Genomic DNA, 18,864 nt, shown 5'->3' with positions numbered 1-18,864 from the left:
TAAAGAGATTTGTAAGTAAGCAGAGGCTTGGCTGCTTAATCTGCGAGTGGGATATGCTAGCCCAAGGCTTCAGAAGTTAGAAAGCACGGTGCTCTAATGCAGCGATTCTCAGCCGGTGCGTCGCGCGCTCCCGGGCTCTCCCGCTGCTCTTCCTTCCACTGTCAGAACGTTGAAGCCCAGCGGGAACGGCAGCGGCGCTGGAAGAAGCCCTGGCACCTGTGGCTGACCTTTTTTTCTTCCCGTGCGCCCCCCCCCCCCGTGACCCGGAACAGGAAGTGATACGGGGTGCGCGGGAAGGAGAAAGAGCCGGCCCGTGCCGCGCGGAAAAGTAGCAGCGGCAGCAGCAGCAGCATCGGCCCCCGAGCAATTGAAGCAGCCGGAAAGGAGAGAGCAGCAGGAGCCTCCCGCGGCCGAGGGGAGTCTTCCTTCTTGGCCTGCGGGGGCTGGAGGAGGAGGAGGCTGCTGCAGCTCCCATTTGTGCTCGGGGAGGGGCGGGGAAGAGGAAGTGAGTGAGAAGCAGCCAGCCTGTGTGTGAGTGAGAGAAACTGGTCAGAGAGCTGGTGTGTGTGTGTGTATGTGAGAGACAATGAAAGTGACTGTTCAAGGAGATGACTGATGTGTATGTGAGAGTGTGAGACAGTCAGGGATGTGACTCACGTGTGTGTGTGAGAAAAAGCATGGAAGTGAGAAATCTGGGTATGTGAGTAAGAAGCCTGGTGTTGTGGGGGGGTGTGTGAAAAAGCATGGGAGTGGGAAGCCTGTGTGTGTGTGCATGCATGAGCGAGAGACTGCTTGGTAAGGTGATGGTGTGTGTGAGAGACTGGTGTGTGTGTGAATGTGAGAGAAAGAATGTGATTCAGGGAATGAGAAGCCTGTGCAGTGAAGAGCGAGCATGGAAATGAGAGAGAGACTGGTGTGTGTGTGTGTAACAGAGAGAAAGTGATTATGGGAATGAGAAGCCTGTGCATGTGAAGAGAGTGAGCATGGGAGTGAAAAACCTGGGTGTGTGTGAGACACAGCATGGGAGGGAGAAGCCTGTATATGTAAGACAGAACATGGAAGTGGGAAGCCTGTGTGTGTATGCATGAGAGAGATCAGGTGACTGGTGTGTGTGTGTGTGAGAGAGAAAGAAAGTGATTATGGGAATGAGAAGCCTGTGCATGTGGAGAGAACAAGCATGGGAGTGAGAGACTGGTGAGTGTGTGTGTGAGACAGAGAAAGTGATTATGAGAGTGAGAAGCCCATATATGTAAGTAGAACACGGGAGTGGGAAGCCTGTGTGTGTGTGTATGGCATGAGAGAAACTGTTCAGGAAGGTGACTGGTGTGTGTGTGTCAAAGACTGTTTGGGAGATGATTGGTGTGTGAGAGACAGAAACTGGTCATGGGGGCATGACTAGTATGGTGTGTGTGTGAGAGACATGGGACTCAGGAAGAGGACCATGAGTATAGAGCTTAGCCACTACTGCTGCTTCTGGTGTGTGCTACGGCCTGCATGGAAGAGGAGTAGGAGAGCTGCTGGAGGGGGTAAGTAAAGGTGGCTTTTTAAGTTTATTTTTCTTGATTGACTGCCATTTTAATTATTTAATATTATGTGATGTGTCTGCTTTTTTTGAAATATTTTTTGGTGTTTGGAGAATTTTTAATAGTTTTTATGAGTTTTTAATTGTTGGATGTTGTTCTGTTCATAGTTGTTGTGAAACATTTATTCTGCTTATTAGTATAGTTTTACAATTATTTCTGTGTGGGGATCTATAGCTGCTTGCTAGTTCTGTTTTCCTAATAAGAGGTGTATTGGTTTTTAGGGCCTGATTTAATATTTGTGGTGTTGCCTTTTCATAGATAGGGTTGCTCCTGTTTGAGTGTATTCCATAATACAGGTGTAACTGTATGCGGATTAGTTTATGTGTATTACTACAGATCCTGGGAGTATGTTAGGTCGGTTCTGTGTCTGTTACCGAGATGAGATATTTTACTAGCATGTAAGAGTTTTATCAGTCTTATTTGTTGTGTTTTCTCAAGAGGACGTGCATTGGTGGTAAACTGCTGTCTTTTCATAAGTAGGGCTATTGAGCCTGGAAGTAGAAGGAGTTTGAGTTGCTTTTACTGCGATGACACCAGAACCAGAATATCTTTTTTGTAGGGTGAGTTGTATGGGGAATGTCATAATTCTGCTTTACATCCATTATTGTGGGTCAGGGGGGTTCCCGTGGATGCAAACTGTACTTTTACATCTAGCCCCGTGACTATCATGGGTCAGTGTGTCACGCATGTGAGAACCATCTGTCAGGTGTGTCCCGACAGAAAAAAGGTTGAGAACCACTGGTCTAATGCAGTGATTCCCAACCTTTCTGTGTCATGGCATGCCCAAGCACAGGCTTCATTTCATCGTGGCACACTCCCATCTTCACAGTCGTCTTCTCTTCCCTGTCACCCCAGCTCTGCCATCATCACATTCCCTCACCCTTTCCTTTTCCTCCAGCCCTGGTACCATGGGCTTCCCTTCCCTCAACCTCCTAGCATCATATTATCCTCCCTTTCTTCCCCACCACCCTGGCATCACTTTCTCTTCCCTTTTTTTCTCTCCCCCCTGCTTGGCATCCCCTTCTCCTATCATCCCCACTTTCCCTTCCCTTCATCCCTCTGGTACCATCATCTTAACCTTCTCTCCCCTGGCATTATCACCTTCCTTTCCCTCTCCTTCTACCCCAGTACTCTATCATCTTCCTTACCCAGTCCCTCTAGCCCTAGTTTTTGTCACTCCTGTCATTGCCTTCCCTAGACCCTGTGGCATATTCATCCTTCCCCCTGTCGTTAGACAAGTCTTGAGTAGCACTTACCTGCTGGCTTGCCTCTGCAATAGCATCAGCAGAGGGAAGCAGCAGGTGATAAGATACTGCTCTGACACCCTCTGCGGGCAGGAGGGCATCCTGCAGGCAGGGAAGGGAGAAATTGGAAGTCTGCTGGCACCTCATCTTTTCAAACCTGGCTCTTCTCACGGCATAACTGCAGGTCAGTCACAGCACCCTAGTTGGGAAACACGGGTCTATTTACTTAATATGCTGAGCTCTAGGCCTAGTTCTAACTTCTCTCTCCATGTAGTCTCAAGATAAGCATCTGAATGCACTGGATGGGAATTATAAAATCACTTTGCCTAGAATGCTGAAGGGAACCCCACTAAAGGTGTGAGATTAAGAACATACAGTATGGCATCAGACCAAGGAAAACACAGCATCCTGTTTCCAACAGTGGCCAATCCAGGCTACAAGTACCTGGCATGTACTCAAACACTAAGTAGATCCTATGCTACTGATGTAAGGTAATAGCAGTGGCTATTCTCTAAGACACCTTGATTAATACCAGTTAATGGACTTCTCCTCCAAGAACTTATCCAAACCTTGCTTAAACCCAGCTATACTAACTACACTAACCACATCCTCTGGCAACAAATGCCAGAGCTTAATTGTGCATTTAATGAAAGAATCTTCTCCAATTCATTTGAAATGTGCTACTTGCTGACTTCATAGCAAGCCCCCTACTCCTGTTATCTGAAAGAGTATCAACCAATTTGCATTTACACGATCTAGACCTCTAGCATATCCCCTCCTCAGCTGTCTCTTCTCAAAGCTGAAAAGTCCTAACCTCTTTAGCCTTTCCTCATAGAGGAGCTGTTCCATTCCCCTTATTTTGGTCACCCTTCTCTGTACCTTCTCCATCGCAATTATATCTTTTTTGAGATGCGGCGACCAGAATTGTACACAGTATTCAAGATGCGGTCTCACCATGGAGCAATACAGAGGTATTATGACATTTTCTGTTTTATTCACCATTTCCTTTCTAATAATTCCTAACATTTTGTTTGCTTTTTTTTTAAATATTGGGGTTATATTGGTCACCCTCCAGTTTTCAGCTACAATGGCCGATTTTAATGATAGGTTAAAATTTTAACTAAATTCTAAAATTTCATTTTTGAGTTCCTTCAGTACCCTAGGATGCATACCATCCAGTCCAAGTGATTTGCTACTCTTTAGTTTGTCAATCTGGCCTACTACATCTTCCAGATTCACAGTGATTTCGTTCAGTTCGTCTGACTCATCACCCCTGAAAACCATCTCCGGAACTGGTATCTCCCCAACATCCTCATTAGCAAACACGGAAGCAAAGAATTCATTTATTCTTTCTGCAATGGCCTTATCTTCCCTAAGAGCCTCTTTAACCCCCTTGGTCATCTAATGGTCCAACCGACTCCCTCAGGTTTCTTGCTTTAGATATATTTTTAAAAGTTTATTATGAGTTTTTGCCTCTATGGATAACTTCATTTCAGATACTTTCTTAGCCTGCCTTAACTTGACAATGCTTATGCTTTTTCCTGTTTTGTTCCAGTCATTAGTTCAAATTTGATCATGTTATGATCACTATTCCCAAGTGGCCCCACCACAGTTACCTCTCTCACCAGATCCTGCATTCCACTAAGAATTAAATCTAAATAACTCCCTCTCTTGTTGGTTCCTGAATCAATTGCTCCATGAAGCAGTTTTGTTCCACCTGTGAATTGTATGGCTCTACCATGTCCTGATGTCACATTTACCCAGTTCAATATTGGGTAAATAATTGAAATCTGTTAAAAAAAAAAAAAAGGCAACCGAATGAAATTTAAATTATAGCCTAAGTGACGGTGTCATCAAGCCAGACGTTGTGATTTTAACCAAAACCCAACCGGTCTTCTAATCATTCACCATCACTGTAAAAATTTTAATTTATTAATTGAAAAAATATATTTTAATTTTTTATTAATATAGAGTTATACATGTCATGTTATATATGTCTACCAAAGACTGTTTTTGAAAGTCTTTTTGACTGATTTTTTTAACTATATTAAAAACAAAAAATTAAAAAATATATTTTTTCAATTAATAAATTTAAATTTTTACAGTGATGGTGAATGATTAGAAGACTGGTTGGGTTTTGGTTAAAATCACAACGTCTGGCTTGATGACACCGTCACTTAGGCTATAATTTAAATTTCATTCGGTTGCCCTTGTTTTCTACAGTTTACCGATTGGGTTACTGTACTGACTCGTTTTGTTATAGATTGGTAATTGAAATCTCCCACTATTACTGCACTGCCAAATTGGTTAGCTTCCCTGATCTCTTAGCATTTTGTCATCTCTCTCTGATCATTTTGGCCAGGTAGACAATAGGAGTTTTACTATCATTATACTCTTACCAAACACACATGCGATTTCTACCCATATTGATTCTACTGAGCATTTAGTCTCTTGTATGATCTTTATCCTGTTGGACTCCATACCCTCCTGGACATAAAGTGCCACACCCTGACCAAGTTGATCATCCCTATCATTGTGGTATAGTTTGTACCCTAATATAGCTTTGTCCCATTGGTTATCCTTCCATCAGGTCTCTAAGATGCCAGTTATGTCAATCTCATCATTTGCTGCTATACACTCTTAACTCTCCCATCTTACTTCTTAGACTGCTGGCATTGGCATATGGCTATTTCAAAGTGTGTCTTTTATATTAACAACCTTTTCAGTTGCTATGGATAATTTGGAATACTTTATTTAGCTCAGGTGATTCTTTACTTACAGGCATTGGGCTATTTTTGCTTTTAGGGAAACCTCTCTATTAGGATGCCCTAATTCTCCTGTTTCATTAGTATCTTTCAAAGCTGCATTCCTCCGAACCATGCACTGTTGAGTGACTATCTGCTTTTCTCTGTGTTCTGGTTAAAAAGCTGTTCTGTCTCCTTTTTGAAAGTTAGTGGCAATAGCCTGGTTCCATTCTGGTTAAGGTGGCGCCTGCCTGTCCTTCCCCAAAAGGTTGTCCAGTTCCTTACAAAACTGAATCTCTCTTCCCTGCACCAGTGTCTTATCCACGCATTGAGACTCCCGTGCTCTGCCGGCACCTGGAACAGGGACCATTTCAGACAATGCCACCCTGGAGGTTCTGGATTTCAGCTAACTAAAATCCTAAATTTGGCTTCTAGAACCTCCCTCTCACATTTTTCTATGTCATTAGTGCCACATGTACAACTACAGCTGCCTCCTCCCCAACGCCATCTGTAATCCTATCTAGGTGATGTGTGAGGTTTGCCCCCTTCGCACCAGGCAGCCCTCATGTTCACCAGCCACCCTGCTATCTCCATTTCTAATAATTGAATCACCAACTATGAGGGCCAACCTAACCCTTCCCTCCTGCACAGTAGCTCTGGGTGACTTTTCCTCAGTGTGAGAGGACAACTCATCAGCTGGAGAGCAGATCCTTGCTACAGCACCACGTCCTGCTAAAGTAGGGTAATAGACTCCACCTGGGAGACCTTTCTAATCCAAGGTAGCACTGGGGCTGCCAGACTGGATTTGGGATTGGGTTACTATATCCCTGAAGATCTCATCAATGTACCTCTGTCTACCTCAACTTCTCCAGGTCTGCTACTCTCGTCTCCAGAGGTCAGACTTGTTCTCTGAGAGGCAGGAGCTCTTTGCACCTGGTGTACTAATGATCTTTCACTGATGGCTAAAAACAATCATACATGTGCCACTTGTTACAAAAGACCAGAAAGCCCCCCCCCCCCCCCCTTGCTGCTGGATTGCTGCCTTCATCTTAATTTTGTTGAGTTCCTAGTTAAGTTTAGGTTGCTAAGGGAGTAGGAATTTAGAGTACTTTAAATTTAAAGGTGTATTCACTAATTAATCTGCTAGTGACCTACAAGGGGATGATTAAACTCAAGGGCTGGTGCCATAGTATGAATTAGAAAGGAGCCTGATAGATTTTACTGAGAAAATGTCTCTTGCCAGAAAGCAAGGGTTGAGCTAGGAGTGGGTGGGAGGGAAGGGAAAGAAAAGACCCTAGAACTAATTCTTTGTGTGTTTCTGAGATAAGCCAAACTCTAAAGAATATATCCCCCTATTAAATCTCTCCAAACTTTAAGTGTTTCCAAAACTATAGTTACCAGTCTTCTTTAGTCACCATTAATTTGATCTTCACTCAAAGGATTGAGGGGCTTGAGATTTGCATGCCACTAAGCACACACTTCTAGTCCTCTTCTATTGCAAAGGATGTGCAGCAGATGTTCCTTTGGTTGAGTGGTAGAGCTGTTGCCTTAAGACTAGGTTACTGGTTCTAGTACCAGCTTGATACATCAGCTCAAGCCATGGCCTATGAAAATGTGGATTTAGGAATGGCTGAGGACATATTATAATGTCCAAGTGCAATAGGATTTGGAAAGTTGCTATACCTTTTATTGGCACTGTAGCAGGGTTGTTAGATCAAAGGTATGTGCAAGCTGGAGAACTGTACTTGCTGTATGAGCTGGACGAAATCACTTAAACTGCCTGTGCCTAGCCATAGCCTGTAAGGTTATTGTGGGCAACGATAGTTTTGTTGGAAACAGGATGCTGGGCTTGATGAACCCTTGGTCTGACCCAGACTGGCATGTTCTTATTGAAACCATGAGATTTATACATGGCACTATAGTTGGTTGGATTTGGTAGTTTGGTACATGAGGTCTTCTGTGTGATGTTACCATGCTTGAGTAAAAGTGTTATGACATCATAAATGATCCCTACTATTATAATAGGGTGCGGGGAAGTGATAGAACACACAGGGTCACTTCTTCCTGAAGCCTTACTGGGACTACAGCACTCTCCCCTGCTCACCCTATCACTTAGTAACAAGGAGTCTATCTACTAAAGCCTGTGTCATATTTTGTGGCTATGGGAGAAATACTACAACAGGAAAAGGTTTGCACAGTTTTCTCCACTCCCAAGAACAGGGCAGGCTGCTGGCTCCTTGGAGTATTCATTAGTAGAGGGCCACAGGATACCTGCAGTACTTCTGCTGTTTTCACAGGCGGTGCTAGTAAAGGTTAGGAGCACTGTCAGGACCATGGCAATGCTGCTACTACTTTGCCATGCTTGGTCAATGCAGAGGTCGCCCTGTGGGAGAGGGAAGGGAGGCTGAAGGAAACAGAGAGAAATGCAGGTGTGAGGACAGGGAAGGAGGCTGGAGCAATGAAGACTGTAGAGGAAAGTACCTCCCCCAGACTCCATCCCCCCTTTACAGGGAGACGTTGCCGTAAGACAAAACATACAGCATAAAGGGAGATGAGAGGGGGAGAGACTTCAGGAAAAAAAAAGACCAGAATACCCAAAAAGTGAGAGAGAAGTTTAAGGAAAATGGGGGAAAAAAGAGCAGGATGAGCAAAACAACGAAAACCAAAATGCTACAGGAAGAAAGCAGGGCAACGTATAAATGAGCTAGGACAACCAAACTTAGAAAATGGTTTTATTTTCAGGTGCAGAATTGTGCCATTGCTTCTAGGTTACATGGAAGTGCTTTGTGCTTGGAAGAAATGCGGTGGCTGGGGGAAGGTGCAGACGTTAGCATCTCATTGTCATGAAAAGGCTCCACTAAAAGATTATTTTGTTTTTCATTTCTTGAAAGGACAGGAAAGGTAAGCTCTGTCAGTTTGTCCAGGAGACAGCACAGCTTTCTAGGGATTACTTGACCACTGGACATTTTAATCCTAACTGCTGGCCGTGGATACAGGGAATATCTAACTCCACTGCTTCTGAGGAACAGGAGCATTACCTGCTATTACTCAAGTTGACTCGGGGAATAATCACTGCTATTACTGGAATCAGTAGCAGGGGATAGACTTAGTTTTTGGGTACTTGCCAGGTACTTATAGCCTGGCTTGGCCACTGTTGGAAACAGGATGCTGGGCTTGATGGACCCTTAGTCTGACCCAGTATGGCATATTTTATTTAGCTTTTCCATGAGAATACTAAGTTGGGGGGGAAAAAAAAGAACTCTGGATTAAATGAATATTTTATTTTAAGATGGAAAACGAGTTTGGCAAATGTCTTATTTTTTTTTTTAACTGCAGCTGCTATATAAAATAAGTCCTTACCGTACCTGGTTTGGCTTCCCAAGCCTATTATTTAAAACATAACAGTGCTGTACACTTTTATTTGCTAGAGCATCTTTTATACAAATAACAGCCCCAGGCAGATGAAAGGCAGTAAAAGTGAGAGGCTGTGCAGTCCTGGCCCACCCAGTATCCGGGTGGAGGCCCCCCGGCTCTGTTCAATCCTCTCCTCTCGCTGGTGCTGTTTCCATCACCGCCACCGTCTAGCCTTCCACGTGGTCAGCAGCAGCATCAGGGCGTCCGAGTTCTGATAGAGCAGGACCCCAGCCAGGGTCAGGATCGTTCCCACCACTCCCAGTCTGCTGACCGGGCCTCCGAAGAGCGCCTGGGAGGCGAGCACGTTCCCCAGCACCACCAGGTTCCCCAGCAGGTGCAGCGTGACGGCAGAGGTGTGCTTCACCACGTAGAAGCCGGACAAGTTGTACAAGACGGAGCTGCTGCAGCTGAGCAGCAGGGACGCCCAGAGCTGGAGGGTGCCCTGCGTCAGCAGCTCCCAGAATGCCCTGCTCTCGAACAGTAAGGTGCAGGAGAGCAGCAGGAGGAAGCTGGGGACGGCCATGATGTACAGCAGCAGGATGGTGTCAATGTTCTCCTCCTGCAGCAAAACTCCTGAGAACAGAGAAGGCAAAAGAGAGGGTTAGGGCTGCCACGGTGCTACCATTCCACCTCGGAGGGGGGGGGGGGGGGGGGAGAACAGAGAAATAGCACAATTTAGACATGCTGGGATATCCTTGATGCATTGGCAGAGCCTTTGGTGGATCTCGGTAATGGAATATTGATGTTGCAGGGCAGGACTGAGGTGCATTGGAAGACCTGGGCGTGGGTCTCAATAGTGGAATGGCAGGGAATGTTGGGAGGACAGGACTGAGGATTTGGCAGAGCTGTGTGTGGGTCTCAATACTGGAAAAGCAGTCTGTGCTATAGGGCAGCATTTGGGTGTATTGGTGGAGCTGTGTGTGGGTCTCGGTACGGGAATAGCATGGCGTGCTGCAAGGTAAAACTGAGGTGCATTGGCAGAGGTCTCTATATTGGAATAGCAGCGGGTGCAGCAGGGCAGGAATAAGGTGCACTAGATGATCTGTACCTGGAACTCACTATTGGGCTAGCAGGGAATGCTATAAGACAAGAGTGAGGTGCATTAGGAGAGCTGCATGTAGGTAACTTACATGCTAGTCTCTCTGGAAAACCAAAAATCTAAAACAACTGAAATTAGGAATGGCATTTAATGACTATTTCTCTTTTGCTGGTGATATAGAAATGTCTAAGAACAAAAGTAACAAGCACAATATGTAACATGAGACCAGTTTGCAAAAGGATTGTTCTGACTGAAATTTGTCCCCCGCAGACTGACTGGAGTACTCCTGCCCTTTCACAGCGCACGTACTTTTAGCCGTATTAGAAAGCGGTGCTCTTGCAGGGGGAGGCTTTCAATATATGCCCCGTTCTGCTGCCTGCGGGAGCAGGAGCTGCAAAGTGGTCACATACCTTGGAGGTAATTTTGCAAAGGATGCCCGTAATGTTTACTTTTTAAAAACTGCCTACGCGGTTCATGGATACAAAAGTTCCTGGGTGCTTTGTATCAGCGCAGATTGCCCTCATTGGGGCTGATGCAATACAGTGCGCTCAGCCGAGTGCACTGTATTGACTGAAAAGTCAGCACCTGCTTTCAGTACACATAATTGCATCGGCCCCATTGTAAATCATGTTACTTACAAATAGGACTGGAAGTGAGGAAAACCTCCATTTTCAGAAAAATGTGTTTGTGAGGAGCTAACTAAACTTAAAGTGGGTACAGTGATGGGGGCCAGACAGGACACATCTGAAAGATTTAAGGGAATTTAGAGACGTCCTGGCAGCTCCCCTCATTGATCTTTTTATTGTTTCTTTAGTGTCGGGAGTAATTTCAGAGGACTGGAGATGGGTTCATCTTCACAAAAGTGGAAGTAAGGAGGAGTCTGGCAACCACAGGCTGGTTAGTCTGACCTCTCTAGTAAGCAAATCAATTGAATCGCTGCTAAAAGGGGAGAGTGCAGTTTCTGGAATCCAGTGGATTACAAAATCCAAGCCAGCATGGTTTTACCAGAGGTAGATTTTATCAGAAGTATCTGATCAATTTCTTTGGGTGACCAGAAAGCTAGATCAGGAGAGAGAGCTCTAGAGGTAGTGAATTTGCATTTCAATAAGGCCTTTTGACACAGTTCTGCATAGGCATCTTATAAATTAACTGATTGCCCTTGGTATGGGCCCTGAAGTGACTGAGGGGCTGATGCAATACCGTGCGCTCAGCGCTCTCATTAGCGAGGTGCTAGGGGTGCGCAAATGATCCTAGCGCCTCCTTGCTAATGCAACCTCCAATTTAAATATTGCATGGTGCCCCGTTAAGAAAGTGGGTGCTGACTGTTCAGCGCCTGCTTTCTGGCCATAAATATTGCATCGGCCCCTGACTTGGTTAAAAACTGGTTGATTTGAGAGGGAACACAGGGTAATGGTAAATGGGGTTCACTTGGAGGAGAGGGACGTTACTAGCCATGGGCTGCAGGGCTTGGATCTTGAGTGGTTCTTTTCAACATTTTTACAGAGGGACCGCCGGGGAAAGGTTTTTCTTTTTGCAGATAATACCAAAATTTGCAACAGAATAGAAACCATGCAGAGGGATCTAGCAAAGCTTGAGGAATGGTCTAGCGTGTGGCAGCTAAGATTTAATGCTAAAAAATGCAGTGTCATGCTTTTAGGCTGCAAAAACCCACAGGCGAGGCACAATCTAGGAAGGGGTGAAATTCTATGCATAAAACAAGAGTGGGATATAGGGAAAACAGGTAGATAAGGTAATGGCATAAACCAGGAAATTGCTTGGGTGCTTAGGGAGAGGAATGGTCAGCAGGAAAAAGGAGATGATATTGGCCTTGTATAAGTTCCTAGTGGGACCTTATGTGGCATAGTGTATACAGTGCTGCAGACTGCCCCTTCAAAAGGACATAACCAGGATCGTCCACAGTGGCTACTAAAATGGTCAGTGGTTCTCATTGTAAAGTGTATAGGGTCAGACTTAAAACTCTAAATATGTATGCCCTAGAGGAAAGGTGGGATGGGGAGAAGATAGACATTTAAATACTACAAGGTATTAATGCAAAGGCAGTGGGCCTTTTTCAAAGGAAAGGAGGCTTTGTAATGAGTGGTCATGGTCCATTTTTGCTGTCATTCCTATGTTACTATCTGCTTCATCCAGTTTGCCCAGCAAGCTTCCCAAGGTAGTAAGTGCCACTCTGTGCAGGTTACCCCCATGTTTCAAGGGAACCAACTACTGCTCTGTGCAGGTCTCTACCCTTGACAGAAACATGGGGGTAACTGCCACTCTATGCAGGCTACCCCCAAGCCTTAGGTGAAGGGTAGCAATATTAACAGTTAAAACCAAGCAACTGTCAAACCTTTAACAAAATTACCGCTAGCAATATGTTTTACAGCGTGAACTGCCTTCTTGATAATTCAGTCAGCGCTGCTTGGAGGTGCTTTGCTTTTGAACTTGGCCATAGAAGCAGTCCTGTGCCTTTTCCCTAACGTCTGTGTATCAATACCCAGGACCCAGCATTGGCTGCCATCTGAATCCAATTCCCCCTTTCCTTCCCCTGCCCCACCACGCCCCTGCCAAAGGGTGAAAGGGGTTAGATTTAAGAGTAATCTAAGGAAACAGCCTCCCACTGGACACAAGGACATTATCTGAATTAAGGAAAGCACCGGACCAGTACATTTGGTGTGGATGGGCAGACTCGATTGGGCACATGGGCTTTTTCTGCCATCCTAGTTTGATGTATTTCTTAATTGTCTGTAAATATACAGTACTTGGGCTATAATGGATGTGTGATTTTAATTTAATATAATGGGGAAAAGGAGTAGTACAGGGCAGAGACATTTTTCTCTGATCCTAGGATACCCGGACCTGAAGTGAGATGCAGTGGGCCTGGCTCAGGGAACTCTCTCAAACAGTCGCACACAGATAGGCTACTCTTGTGCTTTAACATAAATGTTTTACTCTGCGGTCATGTTTGATGGGCATGGAGTTTTTGTGGCTCTGTGCCTCCCCCCTGTGGGTTTTACCTCCCACAGTGTTTGAGCATCTCTCTCTGTTCCTGGGATCTTTATCATTTAAAGGGATGCTCCAGAAGAACTGGACTGCTCCTTTTCCCTTTGAAAAATAAAGTTTGTTAGTTCATAGTACTTTTAGTGCTCTTATACATGGCTGCCAATTGCAAGTGCTAGGGCCTGGTGCTAGCAGTCCCTTCACGTGTATTTAGACAGAGCTCTAGCAAACCCCCTCCTCCATAAAGTGCTTAAAATATATATAACTAAATCTCCTTAAAGGAAAGATATAGCTCTATAGCGACCGATGCAGCTAGGTGTTCCCCTTTCTCCGCGTTAAAGTGCGAGGAGATCAATGGCAGGGAAGAAAGGCTTCTGGAGCTTCTCAGGTCGGCTTGTCTAGAAGGTCAGGTCAGAGGAGCTGCAATCCTCCTCCGCTCGTCCTAGGCCGAGACATGGAGGAACTAAACTGCCTGCTTTGGGCATAATAGACAAGAGGTGCAAATCAAAGACGGCCTCGGGTCCGAAGCGCTGCGGCGAGAGGCAGGAGCCGGGTCCTGCCTGGGGTGAGGCAAAAGGAAAATACCCGAAGGGCAGCTGCCTCGTCCCCACTTCGTCAAGGCAGGAAGCGCTGCCCTGCCTGCTTCGGCTCCTCCTGCAGCTCATTGGTTCCCTCAGTCAAGCTTTGAAATAGAGCAGCTGATTGGTTCCCTCTGCCGAGTCTTTTCAGGAGAACCAATGAGACAGGCGAAAGAGCAGCGTGCTGGGGGGCCAATCCCCCTTCTTCCTGCTCCTGGGCTTTCTGCTTGCCCGGAAGGGAGCTTTTCTTTTATTTTGTAACTTTATGCGCTTACATTATTTATGCAATGTGAAACCGTTCTTTTCACGTTTCCACAAACTTGTAGGGAGAGGCTTGTTTTCAAACTGTATCACGGTATTTTGGTCCCGTTGCACATGATGTCATATCTGGGGTTGCTATGCTGCTGGGCTGGTTGCTAGGGAACAGCCCTGTACGCTTGTCGCACCTGGTTGCCATGCCGTTGCTGTCAGTAAAGGCTGCCGACCTCTGCAGCATTCAACAAGAGTTTAAATCACTCTTTCTGTACCACTGCATTTAATGAAACACACACAAAAAAAAACTGGACTTTTATCACATTACTAATGAAAACTTACCACCTGGGGTAAAGCCTGGGACTTCTGTTAAACTCATTTTGGAGGCTTTTTACCTGTAAAACAAATCTTTACAAAATGCCACAGCAATGGTGGCCATTCATATCAGGTTCTGGAAGGAGTCACGCTTTATAGCCCCTGCTGCTGCAATGACTGGAGTAAAAAAATTGGGGAAAATTGAGACATGGCAAATGCAGGCTGTAGTGAAGCAGTGGGCTTGTTTCCTTTGCAGCTTAAGGAAACTTAGCAGAGCCAGATCTGGGGGTGTATGAGCTGTGCCCCAGCTGAGGGTGCCAGCATGACCAAGAACACCAAAAGCAGGACCAGTAGAAGTGGGGCTGTGCAGATCTTGAACATCAATGATAAAAAGCACAGGGCTGGTGAGCTAGCACGCTGCTGGCAGGCCCTGTGACAGTCCCATCCTCTTACAGGTTTCCTTAGTACTAGGAAGCCTGTGCAGGAAGTACTGCACACTCTTTGTGTTTTTCTGTAACACTCTCAAATACTTTTTTGTCAAGGTATATCTTTAACAAAAAGGAAACGGAAGAGAGTGAAGGAGAGGGTGGGGCTGCTGTAGCACATCAGATCGCAGGCCCTCTGCCGATTTTCACAGTTATTGCTGCCACTGTAGCCTGAAGCTCTTCGATGTGCCAGGCCAAGAGAGGGGAGGGGAGGGGAGGACTTGGGAAGGGGCATGGGGAGGATGGAGAAAAGACCCATCAGCTGGAAAGGGGCCATAGGTGGTGCACTGAGGGGGGAAGATTTCCCCACCCACTGCTCATCCTTTTTCTGAAGGCCTTCCTCTTCCCCCTTCCAGATTGCCAGCTTACCCCAGCCCGAATGAACAGGTCGATCTTCCTGGTTTTGCCACACTGCATTCATGGAGTTGCAGTTCTGATTTTTTAAGATAAACCAATGAGCCAGTCAGTACCACATGCATACAATGAGGCAACGCCAAGCATCGAACTGCCTGTTTGGTTGACTTGGGAAGAATTGGCAACTCAATCCCCTGACACCCCCCCCACACACACACACATCCCCATAAGGTGCCATCAGGGAGATACGTAGTGTTGATTTGCTGCGCCCTGTTGACATGAAGCTATGTGGTCACCCTACGAGATCATGTCTCCCCGTAACCCTCTGGTCCATTCTGTCTCTGTTTAATAAGATGTATATTCAAGCGCAATGTGTATGTAATAAATACAACTAGTAAAATGGCAAATGACAGCAGCTAAAAACCAATTGGCCCCTCCGGTCTGTCCAGTTATTCATGTCCACACTGCAAGGATCTATTCCAGGTGCCAGCTGAGGAAGCTTGACTGCTGGTAGGATTATGGCTTCTTATCCAAATTAGGTTTGGTTGTCTTTCTCATTAGTTCTCTACAATCCAGGGTAGATGAGCAAAAAAGATCCCATAATGACGTCAACACCCAACCCGCTCCCTCATGTCATACCACCCAGCTTTGTAATTATCTGAACAGCCACCAAAACTAGTGAGACTGTTGCGAGAATATATGGCTATCTAGGTCCTCATGGCCCTACTGGAACATAAGCAGCTATAGCCAACTTGCCACCATTGATTGGCTTATTTCTTGGAGTGCTATAGCCTGCTGGTTTCAGCCCGCTACCCCACTAGGCCATGCTTCCTTATGTTGACCCCTTGCTTTCTCATCACCTTGCTGGGTGGTATCTAGCCACCACCAACCCGATGGCATCAACCCGGTTTGTTTCTGGGGACTTGTAGCCCGCCGACTCCAAACTATTCCGTCTTACCTTGTTGTATGGATTTGATGCCTCGCAGGACCATGGTGATGCAGATGAAGAAGCAGCCGATCTGGTTGAACCTCAGTTCTCCAAGCACGCTGAGGGACGCCCCCAGGCAGACAGGGAGCATCGCGGCGTACTCCATGGCCGCATAGGCCCTGTGCAGCAGAAGCTGTGACAGCAGCATGGTCACCAGCGGGCTGGCGGCATAGAGGACCTGGGCAAACGCCATCTCTGCATGCCTGAGCGCCAGGTTCCCACAGGCCACGCTGGCACAGAAGGTCAGGCTGAGCAGGAAGACCCGGCGCTTGGCTGCCGGAGGCAGGGCCCGCAGCGGTGGTGGGGAGCCAGGCCGGCCGCACGCCAGCCCCAGGCGCAGCAGGGCAGCGTTGAAGAGGATGGCACTCAGCATGTGCAAGGCGGAGAGAAAGAGGGGGAAGGGGAAGGAGCACCCCACGAACACCCACTTGTTTAGGCTGGCGATGCCCACGCCACTCACCACCAGGGACGTGGCCGAGGCCACCACGGGCAGCCACCTCCAGCTGCTGTGCACTCCACCACCCCTGGGGTCAGTGGGGGCGGTGACCTCTATCATCTCCATGGTCACCGCAAGGCATCTTGCCCCCAGGTAAGCGCGCCGGGTGGTGTCTCGGTGAGGTTTAGGTAGAGCCCTCCTCCTCTCTCCCACCAAGCTGGAGCGGAGGCATGCTGTGCCCTGGCTGCGGGGCCGGTCCCGGGAGCTCGGCTGCGACTCTTACGCCTCCCATTGCCAGGCGCCATTCATCGTGCGCCGGGTAGATCCCGCTCCATCGTCCGTGCGGTGTCTGCTCTCCCCGGCTGTTCCGCGCATGGCCGTCCCTCCCCGTCCTCTCCTGTCACCAGCAGCTGAGCATGCCGGCTCTCCCCCTCCCCTCCTGCCCTCTTCCTCCTCATTGTCCTTCAGGCTGCTGACGTCACCGCGACCTGCTCCCGCTGAGCCAATCAGAGTGGCCGGACGCGGACGGATGAATGAAGTGCGGGGGGGGGGGGGGCGCTCGCTCTTTATTTATTTATTTATGTAGCCGTTAGTAGGGAAAGGCTGCGCGCCTCCGACGTCCTGCGTTAGAAGTTCGTCTCCTACGCGCATCCGTATTTGACACAATAGAATTGCTTCTGAATTACCCGCGAGTGTAGGCAGCCCGCGCCCCCCCCCCCCCCTGGGGATGCGGGACCTGCGCTCCGCTCTCGCAGCATCGCTTGAGGCTAAGCCGGTGGTTACCGCTGTGGCTCGCTCCCCATCCCTTAAGCTCCCCTGCCAGCTTTTAAACTCCGCCTTACTTGTTCATATTTGAAAATGCCGGTGCTCACTGTAAAAAAATATTCAGAAATAAAGTTTAAGAAATAAAAACAAAAAATATATATTAGGTGACACCTATTTTTTTTTTACTGGATTAACTTCCTCAGGTCAGAATTCCTACTGAAGGCCTATGGGATAGGGGAATCCGCACTGAACCTGAATGTAATCCGCTCTGAAGTGTTAAAAAGCAACATAAGAAATTGCCATACTGGGTCAGACCAAGGGTCCATCAAGCCCAGCATCCTGTTTCCAACAGAGGCCAAAACCAGGCCACAAGAACCTGGCAATTACCCAAACACCTAGAAGATCCCATGCTACTGATGCAATTAATAGGACTGGCTATTCCCTAAGTATAATTGATTAATAGCCGTTAATAGACTTCTCCTCCAAGAACTTATCCAAACCTTTTTTGAACCCAGCCACACTAATTGCACTAACCACATCCTCTGGCAACAAATTCCAGAGCTTTATTGTGCGTTGAGTGAAAAATAATTTTCTCCAATTAGTCTTAAATGTGCTACTTGCTAACTTCATGGAATGCCCCCTAGTCCTTCTATTATCCGAAAGTGTAAATAACCGAGTCACATCTACTCGTTCTAGACCTCTCATGATCTTAAAGACCTCTATCATATCCCCCCTCAGCCGTCTCTTCTCCAAGCTGAACAGCCCTAACCTCTTCAGCCTTTCCTCATAGGGAATATAAATCAAATGAATGAGCACAAGATGACGCCATCAGGAAATAAGAAGTCTAGAGCTTTACTGAGTCCACCTTTTTGGTTTTAAAGTGTCTTAAAAAATCTTGCATTCCTAGATTGTTTTAATTTTTCCCTTTATTATCCTGATCCTGGTTACCTTTATTATCCTGATCCTAAGGTCACTAATGCAGTGATCTAGTTCTGAAAAGTGCTGCCCCCCGTGGAGCTTTCGGCCTGGTCTTCCCTGTGGTGTTTGATCTTATGTCTGTGTGAATTGACTCTTGCCTTTAGTGTGTGACAGCCCACTCCCCCTCAAATGGGTGGCCTGGGAGAAGGAGGGTTCTGACTGTTTTCTGAGGCCCCTATATTTGTTGAGTTTGGATGTTGGGCGACCTTTTTGTTGATGCCTGCAATTTTGGTAAACGGCCACCAGATAGCAGCAAAAGTGTGGAAAAGTCCACAGTGTAGGCGAATGTCCATCTACAGGTAATAAAGAGGAGACTTGCCCCACACCCATGTCACCAGTATGCACCAGCTCGGGAGGAATGTCACACTCCTGTGGCGGCCATAAACCTATTTACAGTTCTTTGGGGCACTTCTCACTGACTCCTTCCCCAGGGTATGGATCTTTTTTTTTTATAGGGAGAAAGAGTTAACTTTCAGGACCCATGTGCAAGGGGTAGCTTTTCCCCTTTGCGTAGTCCCTGGGAGAGGGGTATTCTTCCTCATTGTGTGCTGTATGACCAAAAAGCACATTGGAGTCACTTGGAATGGTGTCTAAACTTAAAACTTTACTGAGTTAAATAGTTGAAATGGCACAATTAAATAAATCCCAGCACCACAGTACTTCTCTCTTGGTTTACAGTCTCTACCTCT

At 46.7% G+C, this 18,864-nt stretch overlaps 1 protein-coding gene across 1 annotated transcript; it reads right to left on the bottom strand.

The window, feature by feature from the left end:
• Window positions 1–8,286: 8,286 nt before the first annotated feature.
• Window positions 8,287–16,868, bottom strand: LOC115075390 (solute carrier family 35 member E4-like). Its single transcript, XM_029575730.1, has 2 exons — window positions 15,967–16,868; window positions 8,287–9,558 (listed from the first exon to the last, which is right to left on the bottom strand). The coding sequence occupies exons 1-2, from the start codon at window positions 16,556–16,558 to the stop codon at window positions 9,140–9,142; spliced, it is 1,011 nt and encodes a 336-aa protein (XP_029431590.1). The 5' UTR covers window positions 16,559–16,868; the 3' UTR covers window positions 8,287–9,139.
• Window positions 16,869–18,864: the final 1,996 nt, after the last annotated feature.

The sequence above is a fragment of the Rhinatrema bivittatum genome, chromosome 13 (genome assembly GCF_901001135.1).
Source record: "Rhinatrema bivittatum chromosome 13, aRhiBiv1.1, whole genome shotgun sequence".
NCBI classification, from domain to species: Eukaryota; Metazoa; Chordata; class Amphibia; order Gymnophiona; family Rhinatrematidae; genus Rhinatrema; species Rhinatrema bivittatum.
The sequence above is the reverse complement of the archived record's forward strand: the minus strand, read 5'-3'. Positions and strand labels throughout refer to the sequence as shown.